The sequence below is a fragment of the Phodopus roborovskii genome, unplaced genomic scaffold, assembly GCF_943737965.1.
Source record: "Phodopus roborovskii unplaced genomic scaffold, PHOROB, whole genome shotgun sequence".
Lineage (NCBI taxonomy): Eukaryota > Metazoa > Chordata > Mammalia > Rodentia > Cricetidae > Phodopus > Phodopus roborovskii.
Genome location: NW_026126418.1, coordinates 2,656,141 through 2,678,418, shown reverse-complemented (window position 1 = coordinate 2,678,418; position 22,278 = coordinate 2,656,141). Strand labels below are relative to the sequence as shown.

The window sequence follows — 22,278 nt, the reverse complement described above, 5'->3', positions numbered from 1 at the left end:
TTGAGTTGATCATTCGTAGCATAGCCCATGATTTCATCAGCCATGCTTACATAAGAATGATTCCATCTATTTCCAACGGAGAAGATTTGGGGGAATCTAGGTTAATAGAGAGAACATATTTAAATGTTGCAAGGGAGCTTTACTCAAATCCACTGGGATGTAAGATCCTAACCTTGAGCTCTTCCTTGTCTCACCCTATGTATCTCTTCATCTGGCCTTTTATTAATATCCTTTAATATATGCTTGAAATAAAATGCATCTATATGCCAAATGGACATCTGCAATGCTCATATCTTACTTTTCTATTGCTGTGACAATAAACCATACCAAAAGTGACTAGGGGTGGAAAAGGTTTATTTCATTTTACAGCTGGTAGTTCATCATCCAGTGAAGTCAAAGCAAGAAATGAATACAAGACTTGGAGACAGAAACTGCTGCTGATGCCATGGAGGAACATTGATTACTGGGTTGCTTCCCATGGCTTGCTAGCCTGCTTTCTTATACAAGGCAGGACGACCTGCCCAGGGGTGGTACCACCACAGTGGGCTGGGCCCTTCCTTATCAATCATTAATCAAGAAAATGCTTGACAGACTTGCCTACAGGCCAATCATATGAAAGTATTTTCTAAATTGAGGTTCCCTTTTCCCAAATAATTCTAGCTTGTGCAAGGTTGACACAAAACTAACTAACATAGCTTACATATTAAATTTATTAAGTAATCACTAATTACCTTTGAGATGTTAGCTTTTCCTTTTTCAATCTAGAGAAACACAAACTGTTTCCCCAATAGCATAATAGTACATAACAGCAATAATGTCTTGAAAGGGCTAATCAATTCTTTATTTTACTCACTTGTTATAATCGCATTTTTCACTGGAATATGACACTACATTCTTCCCTCTTGAAAAAAACATACAGAGCACAAGCATATATCTATTTAAGATAAAGTCATGCAGTACTAGTATTTCTGTGATACTTACAAATGCACTGCTAGACTCTCAGCAGGCTATAAACTATCACATACAAATAGAGGCAAAGTGTAAAATTGTGCTGACCTCAAAAAACAAACAGCAGATGCCTCCTAAAAGCAGACCTATGTCTCAGCTATTATTTTAACAAAGGTTAAATGTTATTGTATCTGGATGTGACTTCTGAGCCAGAAGTTCAGACTATTGTCTCAGAATCGAATGATCTTATGCCACCTCCTAGACTTCCGCCTCATATTCTCATACTATTAGCAGTCTTGTTTTATTTCTATTGTTTTACCTCTATTGTTACCTAGTCCCATCCCCAAATCAACTATGTTTTGTAATATAGATCACAAATTATACATAAATACTAAATGATAGTTATTTGTAATCACAATTTATATAAGCTTTATAGACCTATTTGCTAAAAAAAAAAAAAAAAAGTTCATCTGTATCTCATCTAAGATTACTTTTGCCTGTTATAAATAAGTAATATTGTATTTCAAGAAACCAAACTTAAAATACTGTGGTTTACATAGGAGAACTGCCTTAAGGTCAATGAAAGTTTGATGAGTTCTAGCCTACTTGGGCTAAAACCCTATGTTAAAAACTAACAAAAATTTTAGCCACTTAACCAACTTACTTAGGAATAAGTTTTAGAATATTAGGTTTAAGGTGGAGAATAGGTTAATTGTCTTTGAATTGGTTCACATAACAGTAACATGGCACTGGGGCTACTCAGTTTCTTGGTTCATTGTGTGCTGTTCTAACAGAATAACTGTAACCAGGTGACTTGTGAAGAATGTAGCTTCATTTCTTACACATCTGAAGTGGCCTGTGTCTTAAGAGCTTTGTTAATCACCCCTAGCAGAAGGTTAATAGAGACTGTGTGCACAAAAGCAAAAGGGAGCAAACAGCCTTTTACCAGAAATATGATTCTCCAGTTAACAAATCTACACCTCTGATAATATCATCACCTCCTAATATCCCACCTTCTGACACTCAGACTAGAGATTATCTCCACATCACACAAGCCAACCATGACACCAAGTATCCTCTCCTCCACCCAACTAGAGATTCGACTAGAGATTCAACTCCCTGTCATACAAAATTGAACTACCTTTATCACAATGTGTGCAGTCTTCCACAACTAAGGCCTCTGATTGTACTAACACAGCTAGATGCACCCTCTCCAGCATTCAGAAGGTATTCATCAAGACCATGGTGATGGTAGGGGTAAGAGCAGTGCTGTTCTGACCTGTCCCACAAGGACAGTTCTAGTCATGAATGAGCTGCCATGTATCCAAATTCCTTTTCTCCGCCCTCCATAGAAACTTTGGCTCAAGTTCTAAATTTTTCTTAATGCCAAACAACCTAGTCTGAAACAAGATCACTTCCTTTGTAATGTACTCACGAGAATGCTCAAAGAGTTGTTCTTAGCTCCCTACCCCAATGTGGTAATTCTTTTTTGATGCAGCACAGGTACCCTTTCTAGATTCGATTTCAGGACATGAAGTGTATTATATAATGAGCTTAATGATAATCTATACATAATTAGTTATAATCAAGGAAGCTTCTGAATATATATGTAAATAGAAACATATTTTATACCCTCTCAACACAGAGAGCATTGTCAACAGTCAAGTCTCAAGTGACATAGATTTTCCTTAAAATTATGTGACATGCTCTAATAGTAACATATAGTTTTCCAGTAATTCTTTTCCGATTGAAAGGTATTCTGTAATATTATCAGTATCAATTGAAAAGGAACCATTTTTCATTTTAACAAAGATTTATATTCAGAATATATATGTACATACATGTATATGAATAATATAACTATTATTTCTAGACCCTGGATGATTTTAAAGCAATAGGTTATTATTAAAACAATTACTTGTGGGAAATGAAAACACAGTTATAGTTGACTTTCAAGGAGAAGAAGTGAACACATAAATAAATAAATAAAACACTGCTAGGAAATTTAATTGTTTTATTTTGTGTAGTAAGTCATTTGGCAAGAGAGTAAATACTAAGTAAAAGGACCATCTGTAGGACTAACTTACATTTGACATTTACATATGTTTTAAAACATTCTAAAATATTTCGGTAAATAAAATTGTTTTCAGTATCAGAACCGTGAAAAACACTACATTCACAAAAAACTGAAAAACAGGAAACAGTACTTACTAAATCAGCATGGGTTGTAAACTTAGCAGTCTGCAATTTAGCAATATTTTGTCCCAACAACTAATTATGTAGGAGGTTTTAAATTCTAAATTTGGACAAAGTAGATGTAATAAATGTGCCTTTTTATAAAATTAGACACAGAACAGTGTTAGTCCAATGACACTATTCTCAACTGCTCAGTGAGACTGGTGAAAAATATAGATTGAGAAAACAGTAACTTAAAAGCTTGTTTTTGTAACAACAACAAAAACAGACCTAGTGACGTAAGCAAACAAAACCTTTAAAAAAGAATAACAAAATTTTATATAACACCCAGAAATAGACAGGTTAATGGAGAAAGAAAATGCTTTCTGGAAATGATGCTGGAGGAACTGCACCTCCATACTGAGGAAACATACAAGTCTAGCCACCAACTTCAGCCCACATAGAAGGCATAGGTCTATCAGTAAAGCAAACTATAAAACTTCCAGAAGACTATTTCCATGACATTAGAGAAGACATAGAACCAGTAAATATAAAACAACAAAGCCAAAATGGATATATTTCATAAAAACAAAAGACTTCTATACTGGGAGTATACTTCAGTAGTGGACAGACATAGATTAGACATGATATATTGTTACTATGTCTGATGAATAGGATCACACAAAGCCTTCTCAGTGCCCAACTAAAAGATAACAGAATATAGAAGGATCCCCAGGTCTACTTAGTCAATTATCTAGCACAGCATTATCTAACATTGACTAGCATTAACTAAAATACAAAGATGACTTAGTATTGGGAATTTTTTTCAACAAAATGTACTTGATTTTTCTGATATAACTTCAAAATGCCAAGGCAGAAGGTACTTGAAGTTCATTTTTCTAAGACTGGGATATTAGAACATTTCTGATGGTGAGATATCATTCCCAAATAAACGCAGTTTGGGAAAAATATCAGAGATCACAACTGTCATAAACTAGACAAACAATGCTATATAAAGAAAGATAGTTTGTTCCTTTTTGTAAAGTGAACTAAAAATATCATTACACTGTTATAGACCTTGGCTAACAAACATCAAAGTATGAATAAATGAATAGAACAATTAAAAGGTTCTAGATAATTTTATGTACCACATTAATTTTAAAAACAAATAAAATTAGTGAACACAATAAAACAGGTTAAATTATCACTACCCAATAGAAATTAATCTAAGCTATAAATAAAGACTGCATGTACATGTTAACACAAGCAAAATTAAGGTACATTTAATATTATAAATCCCAGCATGGAAGCTGGGGTGTTACAGGCATTTGATAATTTCAGGCAGAGGAGGAGTCAGTTTTCTTTAAGGGTCTAACTCCTGATTGGTAGACCACACTCCAGGGCAGGTTTCATACCCAAGAGTATTTGGGCAACACAAATTGAACCCAGTAGGTTGGGGGTGGGGGAAAAGAGACCTCGAATCTGAGTTGGTAGGGAGGTGGGGGTATATCTGGGAGAAGCTTGAGGAGGTGAATGGATATGATCAAAATCATATGAAATTCTCAAAGAATAAAATATTACTTAAAATGTAATATTATATGCAAAATAAACAATACTTCCTGTGCAACAACCAGTACATAGAAAGTATTATCATTTTAATGTATAATCACTATAAAAATTACATTTTTTTGTACCAAGTCATCAAAATCCAGTGCATATTCTATAACACATTACAATTTTAAACACAGAATATTACACATTTCAAATCTCAATAGTGTGGTTAGTAGCTAGAGGATTTCAACACTTACGTAAAAACTGTTTAAACATACATGGATTATTTCATTCAACAGTAGCTGAGACAAACAGAAAAGTGATCCAAGTTCTTATAGTGATAGAATCAGAGGATTCTAATTTAATCATCACTATGCCATCCCATACCAAATCAAAATTCTTTTTTCCTCTACCATTGGAATTTTCGACTGAAAAAACAAATATCTAGATTCTTATTGATATACATGTTTTGAAGCTTAAATTTCTGGTCATATTTTTTTTAAAAAAAAAGAGAAAGAAAGGAAGGAAGAAAGGAAGAAAGAAAGGAACTTTTCTCTGCCATGATTTCCAATTTGAAAGGAAAGACTTACCAGTAATATGAGTTTCTGATACTTTTGTTTTAGGTCTGACACATTTGCAGACGGATCTGCCCCCAGAATGCTGTACCAATCCTTTTTGAGTGCTTGCTCAAAATCCATCACCTTCTCAGATAAGCTGCAGCAGAAATGTTATGGCAGTTTATTACAGTCGAAATAACAAAATATCCCTTCCTAAATTCTTTATTACTCGATTGAGTAAACAGTGATCATAGTGTAAACCCAAGAAAGTCTATAGCCCCATTTAAAATGTCTCAAAGGCGGCGTGTATAAGAAAAGAAACTTGGAAGTACAGAAATCCTGCTAGATATATCATGGTATATGCTTGTTCCTTAAATAAATCCACAACGCCAGAAAAAGAAAATGAATAACGAGCCTCGTTGGCGGATGAACTTCTAAGAAGGTTCTTCTTATAATCTAATGGTAAAACTGGCATACGGGTGTTCACTCAAAATACTGGGGCTTAATGTTTACGAAACAAATGGGTAAAAGAATTATGAGTGCCAAAGAAATTGAAGTTGAGGGCATACACAGCCCCTGAGCTGTCCCTGGCCACTTCTTTTCTTCCAGAGTAAATATAAAGACGCACGAAATGACAGCACTGGCTCAGGGAGAGGACAGTCTTGCTAGGGCAAAGATGCTCACAGCCTTCAAAGACATCGCTCCTGAAGCTGTGCATTCCAGGATGCCACAGTCACCCAGATTTAGAAATCAGTTCACCATGAAGCAGTCGGGTCGAGCCGACTTGGAACTTGGGGACCCGAGACATCCACAGTCCACCCTACACAGCCTGGCCCTACCGGTGCCTTCCCCTGGCTCCACATAGCGTCAGACTCACCAAGCTTTCACATGGGAGCCAGAGCCCACTCTGCCAAAGAGCGGAACTCACTTTCCCTTCCGCCGGAAGTCGGCTTTCAGCGGGATGCGTTTCCAGTCGAGCCCTAGTTGTAGATGCACATACCCGAAGAGCCCTGCCTCCTGCCCCATGCGGTCGCTATGGTAACCCGCCCGCGTTTCCTAGGCTTCTGTCAGCAGAGAGAACAGCTCAGAAGAAATGCCTTTCCTCATCTTGCTCTAATTTTCCCTGGCCCCGGTACCGACATTGTCACATCCTTCCACCTCTGCTGCGGTGCACCTTCATCCCAGGTTCCGCTTACCTTACCTTGAGCAACTCGGGTCCTATTGGTTTATTCTGGGGGCGGTGTGTTGGTGATAAGGATGAGGATAGCTAATAAATTATGTCTATCATTCCCTTTAGACTTCAACTGACTTAAAGTTTTTTTTTTTTTTAATTCAAATACTTTCACATTTACTATCTCCTTTTGCTTTCACGTCAGCCCATTGGGACAAGTTTGGAAGGTGTTGCTATAACTACTTTGTAGAAACAAATCAAGGATCAAGGCCAGATACATAATTATGCAGGTGTAGAAGCAGCACTCTTACCAGAATCAATTGTCCTTTGTGAGTCATTTAGGTAAGGGTTACTGCAAACGAGCACTTTTGTGTGTGCTGGTTTTTGTTTTGTTTTGTTTTGTTTTTCTTTCTTTCTTTTTTTTTTTTTTCTTTTTTGTTCCCTTTTGTTAACTCTTCTCTGTGTTTCTAACTTTACCATGGTTTGCTTCTTTGCATTGTATCTGCATATGAAAAGCATCTTAGTTGTGAGAACATGAGATGATCTCCCTTGGAGATGCAAAGTGGTTCTGTTGTTGTTTAGATATACTTTCCCTTTAGTCTTTCTTCTACCAAATAGCACTTTAAGAAGCACTGGAAATAAGTCTAAGTGGAAGTATTCTAATAGAATAAATTTGTTAATATTGTAAACATTGCAGAATACATGAGGAATTGCAGAATGATACCGTTGTCTTTAAAATCCAAATATAGATTTTGTCATGTTCAAAGCAAAGATCATTATACTAATGGTGAGAAGGTCTAGATTCAGTCCTGGACTTAGAAAACTATCTGTGTGGGCCTACCAAAATACACAAAGCAATAGAAGTAAGTGTTGTGGATGTCACCATCTACAATATTATAAGAAAGCGTCCATTAAACCATTCCCCCCTCAAACAGTCCTACTTGACCCTTCTTTGTATACAGAATAAATATATTCAAGAACTTCAGTTTTTAAAACAAACGTTTTGATATACTATCTCATATCTAGCCACTTATTTGATATCTGCCAGGAAATCCCAACTGCTTTTCATGTTATCTCCAAGTACTTTAGTTTGCTATCAACTTTATCTTTTATCTCCAAGGTCTCCTTAATCAATTAAAACTGTCAATATTTAATTGATGTCACCCTATACACAGCCTCTTCAAATCTCTCAAGTTATTTTGAAGATGTTAAAGGGGTAATTTGCTTGGATCTATGTCTCTAAAAATGCATTTTATCAAACTAGCAACTTGTTTTTTGTTGTTGTTGTTGTTGTTCATTGAAAAAACAGATGGTTGTCTTATAATCCAAATCATTGAGGGTTCGATAAACTCCTCAAGGTGATTGTGACTTGGGTCACTGCTCATTAATCTCCTTTTATCTAGAACAATTTTGTCCAGTAGAAATATAGTAAAGTCAGTAATAAATGCAAGCTATGTATGTGACTTTTAAAATATGATATTTAACACAAATATACCTATAATATTATCATTATAAAATTTAATTATATAAAGAACTGATATATAGTATGCTTTTACAGCACATCTTGGTTTGGATCACCTCATATTACCAATGGCTAATAAATCGAGCAAAGCAGGTCTAGAGAATAAAGTCCTAACTTTTTCAATTACATTAATATTTATTGTATGTGTATTTGTATGTGTGTAGGTGTGGGTATGCCACAGCATTCATTAGAGGTTAGAGTACACCTTGTGGGAGTCAGCTGTTCTGTCTACTGTGTGGGACCTGAGTACCAGAATTGGCTGCAGTATTCTTACCTGAAGAGCCATTTCTCTATCCCTAAAATGCTAACTTTTCATTCTGGTATTAATATAACTTCTATAGTAACTGAGTCTTTAGAAACTATTTATTTCAACTTTCATAGCAAATCCTATCAAATACTCATAGGTATTCTTCTGATCCCATGATGTGTTATTGTCTCTACATGTATTATCTGTAACTGTTCCCCCAGTTAGATTGCCAGCCATGAGGAGCAAGAACCCTGTTAGACAAACCAAGCATTGGGATCTGTCTCACTTCACTTATCCAACTTCTAGAGATGAGTTTCTGACCTGGACCAAGTCGGTCTTCAGTGTCAGGGTCCTAGAGTTAGTAGACCAGGGGTAGAGAAGATAAAGAAGATGGGAAATATGGGGTCAGGAGGTATTGCACAAGCTATGACTTATGCTAAGCAAGCTTATTAACAAGTACAGTGTCGTATTTATGGTTTTCAGGGAGAAATTAGGACATGGCCAGCAGAAAGATATCATATAATAGGAAGAAGTCAGCAGGAAGCTAATCAAGAAATGTTACACAAAGGGAATATCTCAAGTGCAACACAGAGGACTTGGAACTGATAGCCATAACCCTTTTGGGGAATAGTTGGTTTCTCAGGCAAGCCTCAGCCCCTCCCCCTGGGCCAATATTGGTTGTGCCAAGCATAGTCGTAGTTTTAGAAAAGGAACTTTGTTCCCTCTCCATATATCAGTGCCTCAGGGAAAAGCACTCAAGGTTCTGGCCCCAGGCTATTACTGGCTCTGCCAAGTATGTTCATAGTTATAGGTCCTTCTCAGGGAAAGCCTTGGATCAATTTGGTTCCCACCAAGTCTCTGCAATAGGTTTGTTTCTTTCTGCCTTATTTTCAGAAGCAAATTTGTCCATCTTATGTGAAACTGATGTAACATAAATGTAAACTGTGGTCTTGGAATGATGCTTCAGTACTTGGGAGCACATACTGCTTTTGTAGTGAATCTGAGATTAATTCCCTGAACTTAATGCTGAGCAGCTCACAACCACTTGGAATTCCAACTTTAGAAGGATCCAACATCATTGGCCTTTGAGGACACACACACTTATATGAACTTACAATTAATTAAAAATAGAATAAATGTTAAAATGTTCCTAAAGAAAACATAACTATTATGTGGTAGTTAAGGGCATGAATTCTGCAGTCAAGCTATGTAACTTCAGCTCAAGCTCTGTTAACCCTTAGAGTTAACCCTTCTGTACCCTGTAATAATTGTAAATAATTGCACACACGATGCCTCCTCCATAAATCTGTTGTGAGACTTCAGTCTCACAACTTGAAATCAGTAAGTACTTAGTAAGGGTGGGTTATTACTATTACTAGTAAAATATTTGCTTCTTAGTCTTATTATAACAGTAAACACTCATGGCAGCATTTCAGGACATTTTGAACACCAGAATTTACTGAATTAGAAAAAGTAAAGCCATGCTCAACTATTTGCTGAATTAGTCTTTTAATTTGGCTAAAAGCTCTGGAAATGGATCAGTATTTATCCCTAGTACATGAATGGACTTTGGGAGCCCATTCCACATAGAGGAATACTGTCTCAGCCTAGACACACAGGGGAGGGCCTGGGTCCTGCTCCAAATGATATGACAGACTTTGAAGATCCCCCATGGAAGGCCTCACCCTCCCTGGGGAGCAGGAAGGGGATGGGATGGGGGCAGGTGGGGGGCAAAGGGGAGGACAGGAGGGTGCAGGAACTGGGATTGGAAAAAAGAAAAAAGAAGTAAAGAAAATTTAAAGCACGAGCAAAGCCAACATTATTCATGTTATCCACACCTTATATGAAAACAGTAGGCATAAATTAAATATTTAATTACAAGATGATGATCAAGTATTATAGATACATAAAGAGATAATTTTATGAAGGTTTAAAATGCCAAGTTATAGCAGTAAACCAAAAACTACTCCTTTACTCAATTTATCATCTTAACATTAATCTGTCCATATATGAATGCCCACTAAACATTAATTTGATGTGACTTAGAAAACTGTTTCTTTCCATATCATTCCTGTCACTGCAATGAAATACTGAGATGATTAATGTATAAAACAAAAAGATTTCTTTTGGTTCACAGTTTTGTACATTTTATGTTAATGTTATGAAGACATGGCTCTGGGTTCTTTTAAGAGTGGGTGCCAGGAGACAAAGGTGGGCAGTGTGAAACAGAAAAAATTTCTTTACCTCATGACCAGGAAACAAAATGGAAAGGAAAATGATACAGTGCTGATAACTTAAGAATCTCCCAGTAGACTCCACTTTCCCAAAGGTACCATCAAATAGCACTACTCTTAAGAGTATCTTCAATCCAAACCACAACAACAGTGCACTTGTACTAATTATTCATTTCTTGGTGTTATATTCATGCATCCTTTCTAGGTATTTCATTACCAACTTTAATTTTCCTTGTATTTATTTCTGATCTTTTTTTTTAGGGTTTTTCCTATCAATGAACTAAGCTGAACTTATTTGTAATTATCAGTAGTGTTCAGTTATATTCTGAAATTAGGCAAATTGCATCAAAAGCAACTTAAAACCTTCCTAGGAAGATGGGCAAGCCACTAGTAATTAGCTGCTGGTAATGAGATTTTAAAAGCAATAATATGGTACATCAATAGCCTTCATTTACTTACCCAGTGTACAGATAGTTTCTGTTTGCTCTATGCCTCATGCAAAGTAGATGGTGTTGGCTGCATCTAACTCATCATGGCAGACAGAGTCAGAAATAAGCAACTGAAATAAGGGCAAGTAACCTGTGAAGGAATACCAAATACTGACATTGGTAGCATACAAGTACAAAACAGAAAAGGTTGTTTGAATCACTGCAAGTTTTTAAATCAAGATGAATCTGAGAGGGCTGGGGAGCCAGACAAGAGCCATAACAGGCCTTGGTAGTAGCCCTACCAGAGACCAGGCCTTAATTTCAGTTTACTAGAACAGGCTGGAACTGAGCAAGCAGTTTTTGGGAAAGCAGCAATCCAGGGGCAACCAATGAGAAGGCGCCCCACAACTTTGTGCATGTTTAAGAGAACTAAAGATAGCTTCTCCCACTCTGCAGCTAGAAAACTCCTAACCACTAAGCCACCAACCAATCCAATAGCAACCTGTAAAGTTTTTATTTAAACCCACCAGTCAGGTCCCAGACTTCCCTCTCCACCCTAATCTTGCTTTAAAAGAGCCTTCAGGCTTCTCTCGCCTTTGATGTTAGCCACCCCTATGTATTGAAATTTTAGTAAGTGTTCTTGCTGACTGCATACATGATCTTCTGTAAGACTTTCCACAGATCCTAACAAAACTGAACCGTGAAGATGTGAATGTGTTCAGCTTTAAGCAATACTTTAAAGGGAAGGAGAAATATGTGATAAGAATTTGAGAAACTATTGTTTCTCAATTGTTATAAAAGCTTATACAAAATTTAAATCATCTAATGAACAACTGCTATAGTTTCTATCTAGAACCCCCAGTGTTACATACTGGTTAGTGTCTGGTGCTACCAGGAAGTGGGGCCAAGAAAGGGGATAGCTGGTACTGGAAGCATGTCCTTGGTGGCAATATTGGGATACTATCGACCTCTACCCTTTTCTGTGCTGTCACGTCTTTCTACTTCCCTGCTGCCACGAAGGGAGTGGCTTCCACTGCCCATAGTTCCTGCTATGATGTCCTACCTTGCTACAGACCTGGAAACTTAAACCCTTACCGAAAAAAAAAAAAATACTTCTTCTTTTTTTTAATTTTTGGCTTCTCAAACGTTTTCTCTGTGTAACAGCCCTAACTGTCTTGGAATTCACTCTGTAGACCAGGCTGGCCTCAAATGCACAGTGATCCACCTGCCTCTGCCTCCTAAGCACTGGTATTAAAGGCATGCACCACCACCGCTCAGCACTTCTTAATGGTTACCTCTAGTTTTGTTGCATTAACAGAAAGCAGACTGACATAACAATTTTACCTTGCCTTTTCAAACCAACTTTTGTTTCTCCCCTAAAGTTGGGCAACTTTTTTGTCATTTCAGCAGCATTATTACACCTGCTACTGTACTTTCTTGTTTAACTTTTGTTGTATCTGTTTTAGATTATTGGGGAATCTTGATCTTACTTGGGGTTCTTGTCCCTATATTCTTCATACCTCTGTTTTAGCATTCCTAGAACCTATCAGAGATACTCTCCTTAATCCATCTTCAGTAATCATGATACATGCCAGCTTATTTTCAGCATCTCACTTCCTGCATTCCCTGAAATGCATGGCAATCTCTTCAACGGGTAAGAAAACACAGTTATATGCTGCTTTTTATAGCATCTTTCCTTCTCCATTTTTGCTTTTTTTTTCAGAAAAAGTTTATTTTTGTCATGTAATTGACTCACAGAAGAAAGGTTAATCTGAATGATCGGGGGGGGTGTTAATTTGTGGGTTAAAATGTGTTAAATAGTTGATATGAAGTCTGTTTAAGTCAATTAGAGTGTATAATGAAGATGTTTCCAGGGTGTTAGGGAACCTTTTGGAGTTAGTTTGGAATTCACCAGTGCATGTTTACTGCAGCACCTGGCTTAAAATGTGACTATGTATGAATAGTTATGCACATAGAGAAGATGTTTGACTTCATTAATATGGCTTATCTTTCATCAAGGGACATGAAACCCATCATTTGGTTCATTACTAGTAAGATGGAAATGTGATTAGAAGCATTATTGCCTTTCTTACTGATATCTTTTCTAAAATAAACTGCATCTGCAAAGCATAACCAAGAAAGCATTGCTAGATTGTTGTTTGTTGTTTACACCTTTGTCCTTAATAAAAATAAAAATCAGTAACATCATGAAAGCTTGAGTGGAGGAAAACTTAAGAATTTAAAGAAACTATTTATTTCTCTGGCAAAACTGCCCACAATGATGTTATGAGACATCTTCATATTGGTTAATACAATCAAAATTTCAAAATAGTTGATGTTATTATGTAGATCTTAATGTTATGATACATAAACTTCAGTAGTTGAATATAATTTGTAGGACGATAGACTGATTCAAGAACATAGTGTTGCATCTTCCATAATTTAAGTCCACAAAAGAAATGAGTTAAAAAACATATTCCACACATATATTTTTCACCTCAGCATATGGATTGCTATGGTACTATTTGTTACTGCTTACATCAGTTTACTAGTGATAAACACATTTAGCATAGCAGCTTCTACTTGAAACCTCCCATTTAATCATTTGAGATGGATGAAAAACAAGTCTCCTTTACTAATGGGCTTTCTACATTGATAGAACCAATGCCAAAATGATGAGAGCACACAGCTGAAATATACTGGATAACTGTTTTCTGATGAATTTCCAGGAAAAAATCATATTTTAAAAAATATGGTGAGCAATTCATACTATTACTCTTTAATCTGCCAAGAAGCACCATGAGTACAGTCTTTTGTAGCTCATTAGCAATTTCTTTAATGAGTTTTTTTGGTGTGATATATAGTTAAAGTAACAGACAAATGACAGATTGTTTGCCTTTAATGATTTCCCTGTTTCGAGCCCATTACAAAGCAATTAGAAATCTGACAGCATTTTCACTCTGCATTACTGATCATCTAAAGTGATGAGGAATGAGAGGTGATGAATATTAATTGTATATTTTCATATGATTATCATAAATTATTACCTTGTCTGATGTGCTGCAGGTGAAGCGGGAACATTAGAGAAAGTCAGTCAGATATATTAATTTGAAAGACTGGATGTTTTTAATCTTTGTCTGCAGTGTGAATCCTCTTCTCTAGTGTTACTCTATAACTATTTCCCTGTGAATATTAAACTAAGTGTTCTTACTTTCTCTGTATGTTTAGAGAAACTTAAATACATTTTCTTATTTGGATACCAGGAAAGGAAAGACATATTCTACAGTGCAGTATACATACATGTATTTAAGCTAAAATTAAATTTAGAAAGGGAAACATGAATAACTTCTGTTGCCACATATATGTATTAAGCACATGTATATGTGTATGGTGTTAACACATCTCAGCACAGAGGAAGAGATAGCTAGAAACTCATCCTGTCTTCATCTTAAAATCAGGTGATCCTGCATAAGAGAAGGCATGAGACCAAAGTATGCTTTGGTTATCTCTTTCTTCATCTTCTAGATGGTGTTGGGTGCTGCCTCACCATCCCTCACTTTAAGCAGGTGAAGGTAATCCTGTCCTCTGGATGCAGATGCTACTTGTTACTTACCTGGCCTTGAACTTGTAGCAAATGTTGGTCCAGAAAGGAGAACTGGTGCTTAGTGAGAGGCAACAAGCTTAGGGAATACTAATGGAGTAATCACACATTTGGAGCAGTTATACCCAAGGGTACAGGTATGACTCAGGAATCAAGGCTTGATGACAGAGCTGCTTTCCGGTGTACAGCAAGGCCATGCATGTCTGCATTCAGGATTGTTCTAGCCGGTGCTCTGTGGAATGTCATCACTTGTAGATGCTTGTTATTTCAGATCTGAATTCATGGAAAAATCTATAATCTACATAATGAGCATACATTAATAGCAGATATTTGATAAGCTGCTTAGAAACTATTCTCCTTTTATATTTATAGTGAAAGTGAAACTCTTACATCTTTACAAAGAACATTCTTTTTTTTTTTTTTTTTTTTTTTTTTGCTCTGAAAAGTTGAGAGTTCCCTGTAATTTGGTAAAATGTTTTTTAATATCTTAATTTTATGAGTATGAGTGTTTGCCTGAATGTATGCCTGTGTGCCATGTGCATGCAGAGGCCAAAAGACAGCATCATAGCCACTGAGACGGGAATCTGTAGATGGTAGGGGGCGACTATCTGGGTGCTAGGAGTTGAACCCTGCTGCTCTAGATGAGCAGTAAGTGCTCTTAACCTCTAAGACTCTTAAATTTTACTTTATGCTTGGTGATTTCCCAACATTTTGTACTATGGGAATCATCATCTTTAGAATTAGTTCAACTGAAAAACTGTAGAGAGTCAGAGGAGTGGTTCCTGTAGCCTTCCTTCCGCCGGTTTCCATTAGCCCAGTCAGAACTCAGATTTTGAAGTTGATGTCTTCTAAAGCACAAACAGTTGTCCTTTGTTGCTTTTTATACTTCTAACATATTATTTACTGTATTAGCATTTTGGTGTTTGTTTTTACTATAATGAAATGCCTTGAGGCTAAATAACTGTATAAAGACCTTTCATTTCACTCACAGTTCTAGAGATCAAGGACACATCTATGTCATCTTGGTTCTTTTAAAGGCCCCATGGCAAATGGTCCTACAATGATGATGCATGTGACAAAACAAAAGATCACATCATCAGGAAGAAAGGAGGCCAGAGAGTAACTCAGAAACCAAATCGAGGGTTTTATAACATTGGTTTCACTAGCCCTAACTGAGAGGTCCCCTAAAAGTACCTCGATCCTTTCTGAACATATTTCTCAGTGACCTAAGAACTTCATGCCAGGCCTCACTTCTTAATGTCTTCTCACACATCCATCAAGGCCACCCTGAAAACCAAGGTTTTCATACATGAGTCTTTGAGGGACAAACCCCATGCAAGCCACAGAAAACTCTACCTAACATGGCAGAGTAGCATTGTGCCAAAATTTTACCTCTTTCTTCTGAGATTAAAAATGTACCTATTTTCCTTACTGACAAAGAACAGCATCTCCACTCAAATCAACCTAAGCTGTGGTACTATATTGTTTATGAGCTAATAAAGCCACTCACTGATGATCGGAAAAGCAACCAGCCACTAGCTCTTACCTCTGCCTCAGACTGGTGTGATCCTGATTCCATGAATCTTTAATGTGATTGGAGACTGAATGCTCCTATCTTACATACCTCTCTAGTTCTGGGATTAGAGGCATGAGCTCTGTTTCTCTTTTAGACTTATTCACTCTCATGTAACCCTGGGTGGCCTTGAACTCACAGAGATCCATTTGCCTCTGTCTTCTGAGTCCTAGGATTAAAGGTGTGTGCCACCACTGCCCAACTTCTATGGCTAGCTAGTGTGGCTGACTTTGCATTTTGATCCCAGGGAAGCTTTATTAGATCATAAACAATATATCACCACACTAAGCTGTCCAATTATGGCATGGTTCAAAATCCAACAGCTGAGGAAGCAAACACTTCAACTGCAGCTTATGTGTAACTACATCTTTTCTGATACCAAATAGGTCCTGGGATATGTTCTACAATCTCTAAAAATTGCTTTCTTGGAGATTGCAAGAGCAGACACAAGTATAGAAATGAGTGTTAGGGTTTGTAATTATTAAGCACCTCCACAAAAGCTTTCTTGTTGAATCATAGTCTTATTGGATAGGTAAGCTGATGCTGTTATCATTACAATAAAGTGGGTAAGACTGGAAAGAACAGAGACAATATCAAATCTAAGGCAACTGGCTCCAAACTTCTAATAGAGCCTCTATGACTCAAAGTTTAGAAGTAGAATGATTGTAGAATTCTGTTTTCATCAGCATCTCCATCTTCATTTTTAGATAGATAGATAGATAGATAGATAGATAGATAGAGATAGATAGATAGATAGATAGATAGATAGATATACAGACAGACAGACAGACAGACAGACAAATTTCCCTCAGTTCTGGCCAAAAATTACCATCAGAACTCTAGAACTTCTTGATCCTATTGCAGTCATTTTTACATATGAGTCATGCTACATGTCTCCAAAATCTGCAGGGTCATTTTCTTTACTTGCATTTTCCCTGGTTGATAAATAAAATACTGATTATAGTCTTGGTTTGGTAAGTAGAACTATTTTCACTTTATTTGTGTTCTTATTGACATTGTTTTAGTTATGAAACTTTTTTATGATGTGGACTTCTGCCCTAACAATTCTAGAATGTCCTAATGTTAGAGAGGCATAAAACAATGTGATTATTTTTCTTTGTTGTTGCTATTGACAGAGTGAGAGAGGCAGGACTAGTTACTGGTACCTACTGCCTTTTTGCACCAGTACAAATACTGTCTGAGGGTCACTCTTCCTTCTCTTGCTTGAGAACTTCCATAATTGATTATTCTACTGCTATTTAGAAAGACAGTTAAGACCAAACAGCAATTTAATAATCAAACTTTTTTCTTTCTAACATATCCATAGTATTTATTTTAATTGGGAACAATTCTCTTCATTCATTTGCTCAGTAAGAACCTTGGTTTATCATGGTCCCTAATCATTCAGGACCAAGCCTGACTGGCTAACATAGTCTCCATGTTCCACTTTCCTCCACTGCTGGGACCCTTTCCTCTATAGTCTTCTTCTTGATGCCCTGGTCCATACTTGTGTGTACCCAAGTCCCCAACCTTAGGCTACAGAGACTTGTCTCCCTTGTCCTCTTGACAGCATCTCTTGTCTCTAAACAAATGACAACTATTCTTAACACTCATTAAATTTCAAGTTTTTAAAATCTTGTACTTTAAGCATTTCGTCTTTTTAAAGATTTATTTAGTGCATGTAATGTGCCTGCATCTGTTTATATTCACCACATTTGTACAGGTGTCCATGGAAATTGGAGGGAGTTGTAGTCTTTGGAAATGGAGTTAGATATGTGAGCACCTGATATGGGTGCTGGGAACCAGTCCGGGTCCTCTGCAAGAAAAGTACGTGCTCTTAATTACCGAGACACTTCTCCAGCCACCCCCACATGTACTTATTTTAAATATCATTTTATCACATTATAAAGCTATAAAAATCCTTTATTTCCATAGTGCTCACACTTGTCCCCTCAAAACTTCTACCTAATAGGATATATATCCTCTCCCAGTACAATTTCATTGAATCGAGAAATCTTTTATGATTCTAAGGGAGAAGAAAGGTCACCAGGTTGGAGAGAGTTATCAAGGAAGTTCTGGTTTGTTTTTAAGTTTAAAAACTTTGAAGGATTTGATGAGAAGGAGCCAAGACACAAAACCAAGATTTCTTGAAGTTAGTCTAGCACATCAACCCATTTCTGAGAGGTCTTCAAAAGAAAGGAGATAGGTTAACAGCTACAGATTTTGATTAAAGCCATTTTTTAGATTCTTTTCCTTCTAACTCATTTTTTCCTACTGAACCAGAGACTGGAATAAAAAGGCTTGCGGCGCGACTTTGCCTCTTGTCTGTTGTATGCCCCTCCGGGGGGGGGGCGGGGGGGGTGCCCCGCCCCGTTTTTGTGCCCTTTTTTTTTCCTCCCCCCCCCTCCTTTTTTCCCCCCCCCCCCGGGCCGGAAGGGCTGCGGCGCTGAAACTATATTGCTCAAATCTTGTATACTTGTATGTCATGTCACCCTATCACAGGAGGATGCTGAGTTCATCTGGCATTCTCAGCTGCTCAGGTCCTCTAATAGTTGTCTCCCTGTACTTTATGTTACTAATTGATTGTTTAATTTGTTACTGGATGTTCCCAGGTTAAACTAAGCTGTCTAATTATCAAAGTCATTTTCCTCTTCCTTTAGAGATGGCTATGTTTTCTCTTTTCCAGGCTCCATGTATAATTTCCCTCACTTTAGGTTCTTGAAAACAGAGGAATATAGTTAAAAACAACACAAGAGTTAACAAAAGGTGACATGGGTAGTCTGTGTGACATCCTACCGTAGTCTCTGTTAATAGTCATAAATATTTATTTAACCAACATTTGAATCATTCTTTAAGCTTCAAAAAATTTAAATTACCTATACCTCACAGACAGAGACATACTGTTTATATGAACTCTGTGAACTGGATAGGTTTCTTGCTTAGTCATGTTTTAAAGAGGGTCAGGTTATATAGCATGATGCTTCAGCATGCCACAAAGTTCCCTGCACTTACTATAGTCATACTTGAAGTTAGCCATAATGATCACCAGCTGTTAGTATTGTAGTATGAGAAGTATAGTAAATATCAAACACAAGACTTGAAGCTATTAAATTATCATCAAGAAGAAGGCATTTAAGAAAAATATGTGAACCTGTAAAACAACATGCTTGATTTTGTAGGGCTCATCAGGTTATAGATCATTTTGCTTCATCCTAAGGAACACTGAAGGTACTGAGCCACATTATTTAAGTACTGTCAGCAATGCTACAGGCAACACCTGTGTTTTTACTATCTATATATGACTTGTCCATAAGTCAAATCATCTCTTGCAAGATGACTTAGCAGATAAAAGTGCTTATAGCCAAATCTGATGACTGGAGTTGTCCTTTGACTTCTATATTCATGTTGTGGTATGTGCATACCCACACACAACAAAGAAATAAATAACCATCTGTTGGAACCATTGCTTACTAAAATTAGCAAATGTTTTATCAAGTACAATGAAAATCTTAGTTTTTGAATGTTTGATATAAAGCATTATATCTGTGACAGGCCAGTCGAGTCTTTGGCAAAAGCTCAGCTATTCAAAATGATGTAACTCTTTGCATCCTTTTCAAAGTCCTGTGTTTTAGTTTGTGTTATTTCTAATTGAATGAATAAAGCCTTGGCAAGATTTTGAAAGCTGTGAGAATATGGTCACTACCTCAGTTTACAGGTCAAATTTACTGAAGTTGGAAATACATGATTGAAATTATCTTAACAAGTAAAAACAGAAAAAGAAAAGAAAAAACCTTGAGTGTATGAAAATTTGAAAGTGCGTATAAATGCATGTTGTTGTGCATAGAAAAAGAGACATGTAGAAAACAGAGAGATTAAGTTTGTGAACCATGGAGTACAATGTGAATGAAATGGTCCTTTTGCTATATCTCCCAGGTGGAAAAATAAAAACTGTCATTCACAAAATTGAGAGAGACACAGCTTCTTCATTCTAAATGGCAGTACAGGTGGTAGCATTTCATCTCATTTCTAGGACACTGCACAATGTCTTTTCTTTCATTTTAGGTCATTACAGATTGCGAGCACTGTTTAGGAATACCCAAAGATTGCTGAATGTAGTTATGTGAGTAGAGTTAGATATGCATTTCCCTAAAGATTATTGGGTTGATATTGTTGTTGTTGTTAAAAAAAACTCAATTTAATTTTAAAATATTTTTTTCTGAGGTTCAGCTGTACCTGGTACCTTCCAAACATATGTGATAATGTGACTTCTTAAATTATAAAGTTGTGTGTGCTAATGGCTTAACACAAGAGTTGATCACTTTCTTAAGTGGCTTTCAGCCATTTTAGATTTCTATGTTGAGAATTCTCCATTTATTTCTGTACCCCACTTTTTAATTGGATTGTTTGGTGTTTTGGCAACTAGCTTCTAGAGTTCTTTGTATATTTTGGAAATCAGCCCTCTGTCAGATGTGGGCTTGGTGAAGATTGTTTTCCATTATGTGGGCTGCCGTCTTGTCTTGTTGACTGTGTCTTTTGCCTTAAAGAAGTTTCTCAGTTTCAGGCAGTCCCATTTATTAATTGTTGATTTCAGTGTCTGTGCTACTGGTGTTATGTTCAGGAAGTGGTCTCCTGTGCCAATTTGTTCAAGGGTACCTCCCACTTTCTCTTCTAAGAGGTTCATAGTGGCTGGATTTGTGATGATTTCTTTGATCCATTTGAACTTAAGTTTTATGCGTGGCATGGATCTATCTGCAGTCTTCTACACACCAGCATCCAGTTATGCCAGAACCATTTGCTGAAGATTCTTTCTTTTTTCCATTGTATCGTTTTAGCTACTTTGTCAAAAAAAAATCAGGTGTTTGTAGGTGTGTGGGTTAATATCAAGGTTTTCAATTCGATTCCATTGGTCTTCCTGTCTAATTTTGTGCTAATACCAAGCTGTTTTCAGGACTATAGCTCTATAGTAGAGCTTGAAGTCAGGCATGGTGATGTCTTCAGAAGTTTCTTTATTGTACAGTGTTGTTTTGGCTACCCTGGGTTTTTTGTTTTTCCATATAAAGTTGAGTATTGTCTTTTCAAGGTCTTTGAATAATTGTGCTGAGATTTTGATGGGGATTGTATTGAATCTATAGATTGCTTTTGGTAAGATTGCCATTTTTATTATGTTGATCCTACCTATCCAAGAACATGGGCGATCTTTCCACTTTCTGGTATTTTCTTTAATTTCTTTCTTTAATGACTCAGTGTTCTTGTCATACAGGTCTTTCACCTGTTTGGTTAGAGTTACTCCAAGATATTTTATGTTGTTTGTGGCTATTGTAAAGGGTGATGTTTCTCTGATTTGTTTCTCAACCCCTTTATTGTCTTATATAGTAGGGCTACTGGTTTTGTTTTTGTTTTTGAGTTATTCTTGTATCCTACCACTTGCTGAAGTTGTTTATCAGCTGTAGGAGTTCCCTGGAAGAAATCTTTGGGTCACTTATGTAAACTATTATATAACTGAAAATAGTGAAAGTTTTATTTCTTCCTTTCTAATTTGTATGCTCTTGATCTCCTTTTGTTGTCTTATTGCTCTAGCAAGAACTTCTCCCTTACTCCCCCTCCTTCTCTCTCTCTACACACACACACCAAAATATTAAAAAAAAAAAAAAAGAATGGCTGTTTCATATCTGAAAGTATGTATGAGGAAGAATGCTAATTTTGATGTCATAGTTCAAACTGATAAAGTGTTGGCTATGATGCTCAGTTAAGATGGAGAAGCAATTAAATTTATGTACATCTATATAGCAAATGTAGAATTTGATATTATGGTTCTTGTGATGTATTATGATAAGTGAGGTTACTGGATTTGTTTTTCTTTACATTGAAATTTTTGTTTAGTAAAATCACAATGAGAATTATTTCTGTCGTCATTACTTATAGAAGTGATGGTTTCTATAAAATGTGAAGAATCACGCATATGCATGATAAAGATGCCTCTAATTGTTTTTCTTTTGGCAGACTAGTCAGTCTAGCCATCATATTTAGCACATGGCTCTTTAACAAGAAGGGAGCACAAGGTGATCCCTAGAGCAGGGTTTTGTCACCACTACCGAAGCAGTGATCTTTAAAATTTCATTGCAGGAGCATGTTACATAGTGGTTATTATTGAGGCAGATTGGAAGTACTGACTTATAAAACCACTTTTAAAAGTGGTTTAAAAGATTTGTTTCCCAGTAATAATTGAACCATTTTTCCCTTTTGCTTGGGTTGGGTTGCCAGTACTTTTCAG

General features: G+C 36.6%; 2 protein-coding genes across 2 annotated transcripts in view; one reads left to right on the top strand and one right to left on the bottom strand.

The window, feature by feature from the left end:
- Positions 1–5,398, bottom strand: part of Dnajc24 (DnaJ heat shock protein family (Hsp40) member C24) — a 46,702-nt gene extending 41,304 nt beyond the window's left edge. The window contains exon 1 of the mRNA XM_051184038.1: positions 5,265–5,398. Coding sequence (XP_051039995.1) covers positions 5,265–5,372 — 108 coding nt within the window. The 5' untranslated portion in view covers positions 5,373–5,398. The remainder of the gene's footprint in view (positions 1–5,264) is intronic.
- Positions 5,399–6,266: 868 nt separating this feature from the next.
- Positions 6,267–22,278, top strand: part of Dcdc1 (doublecortin domain containing 1) — a 374,005-nt gene continuing 357,993 nt past the window's right edge. The window contains exon 1 of the mRNA XM_051183805.1: positions 6,267–6,416. Coding sequence (XP_051039762.1) covers positions 6,267–6,416 — 150 coding nt within the window. The remainder of the gene's footprint in view (positions 6,417–22,278) is intronic.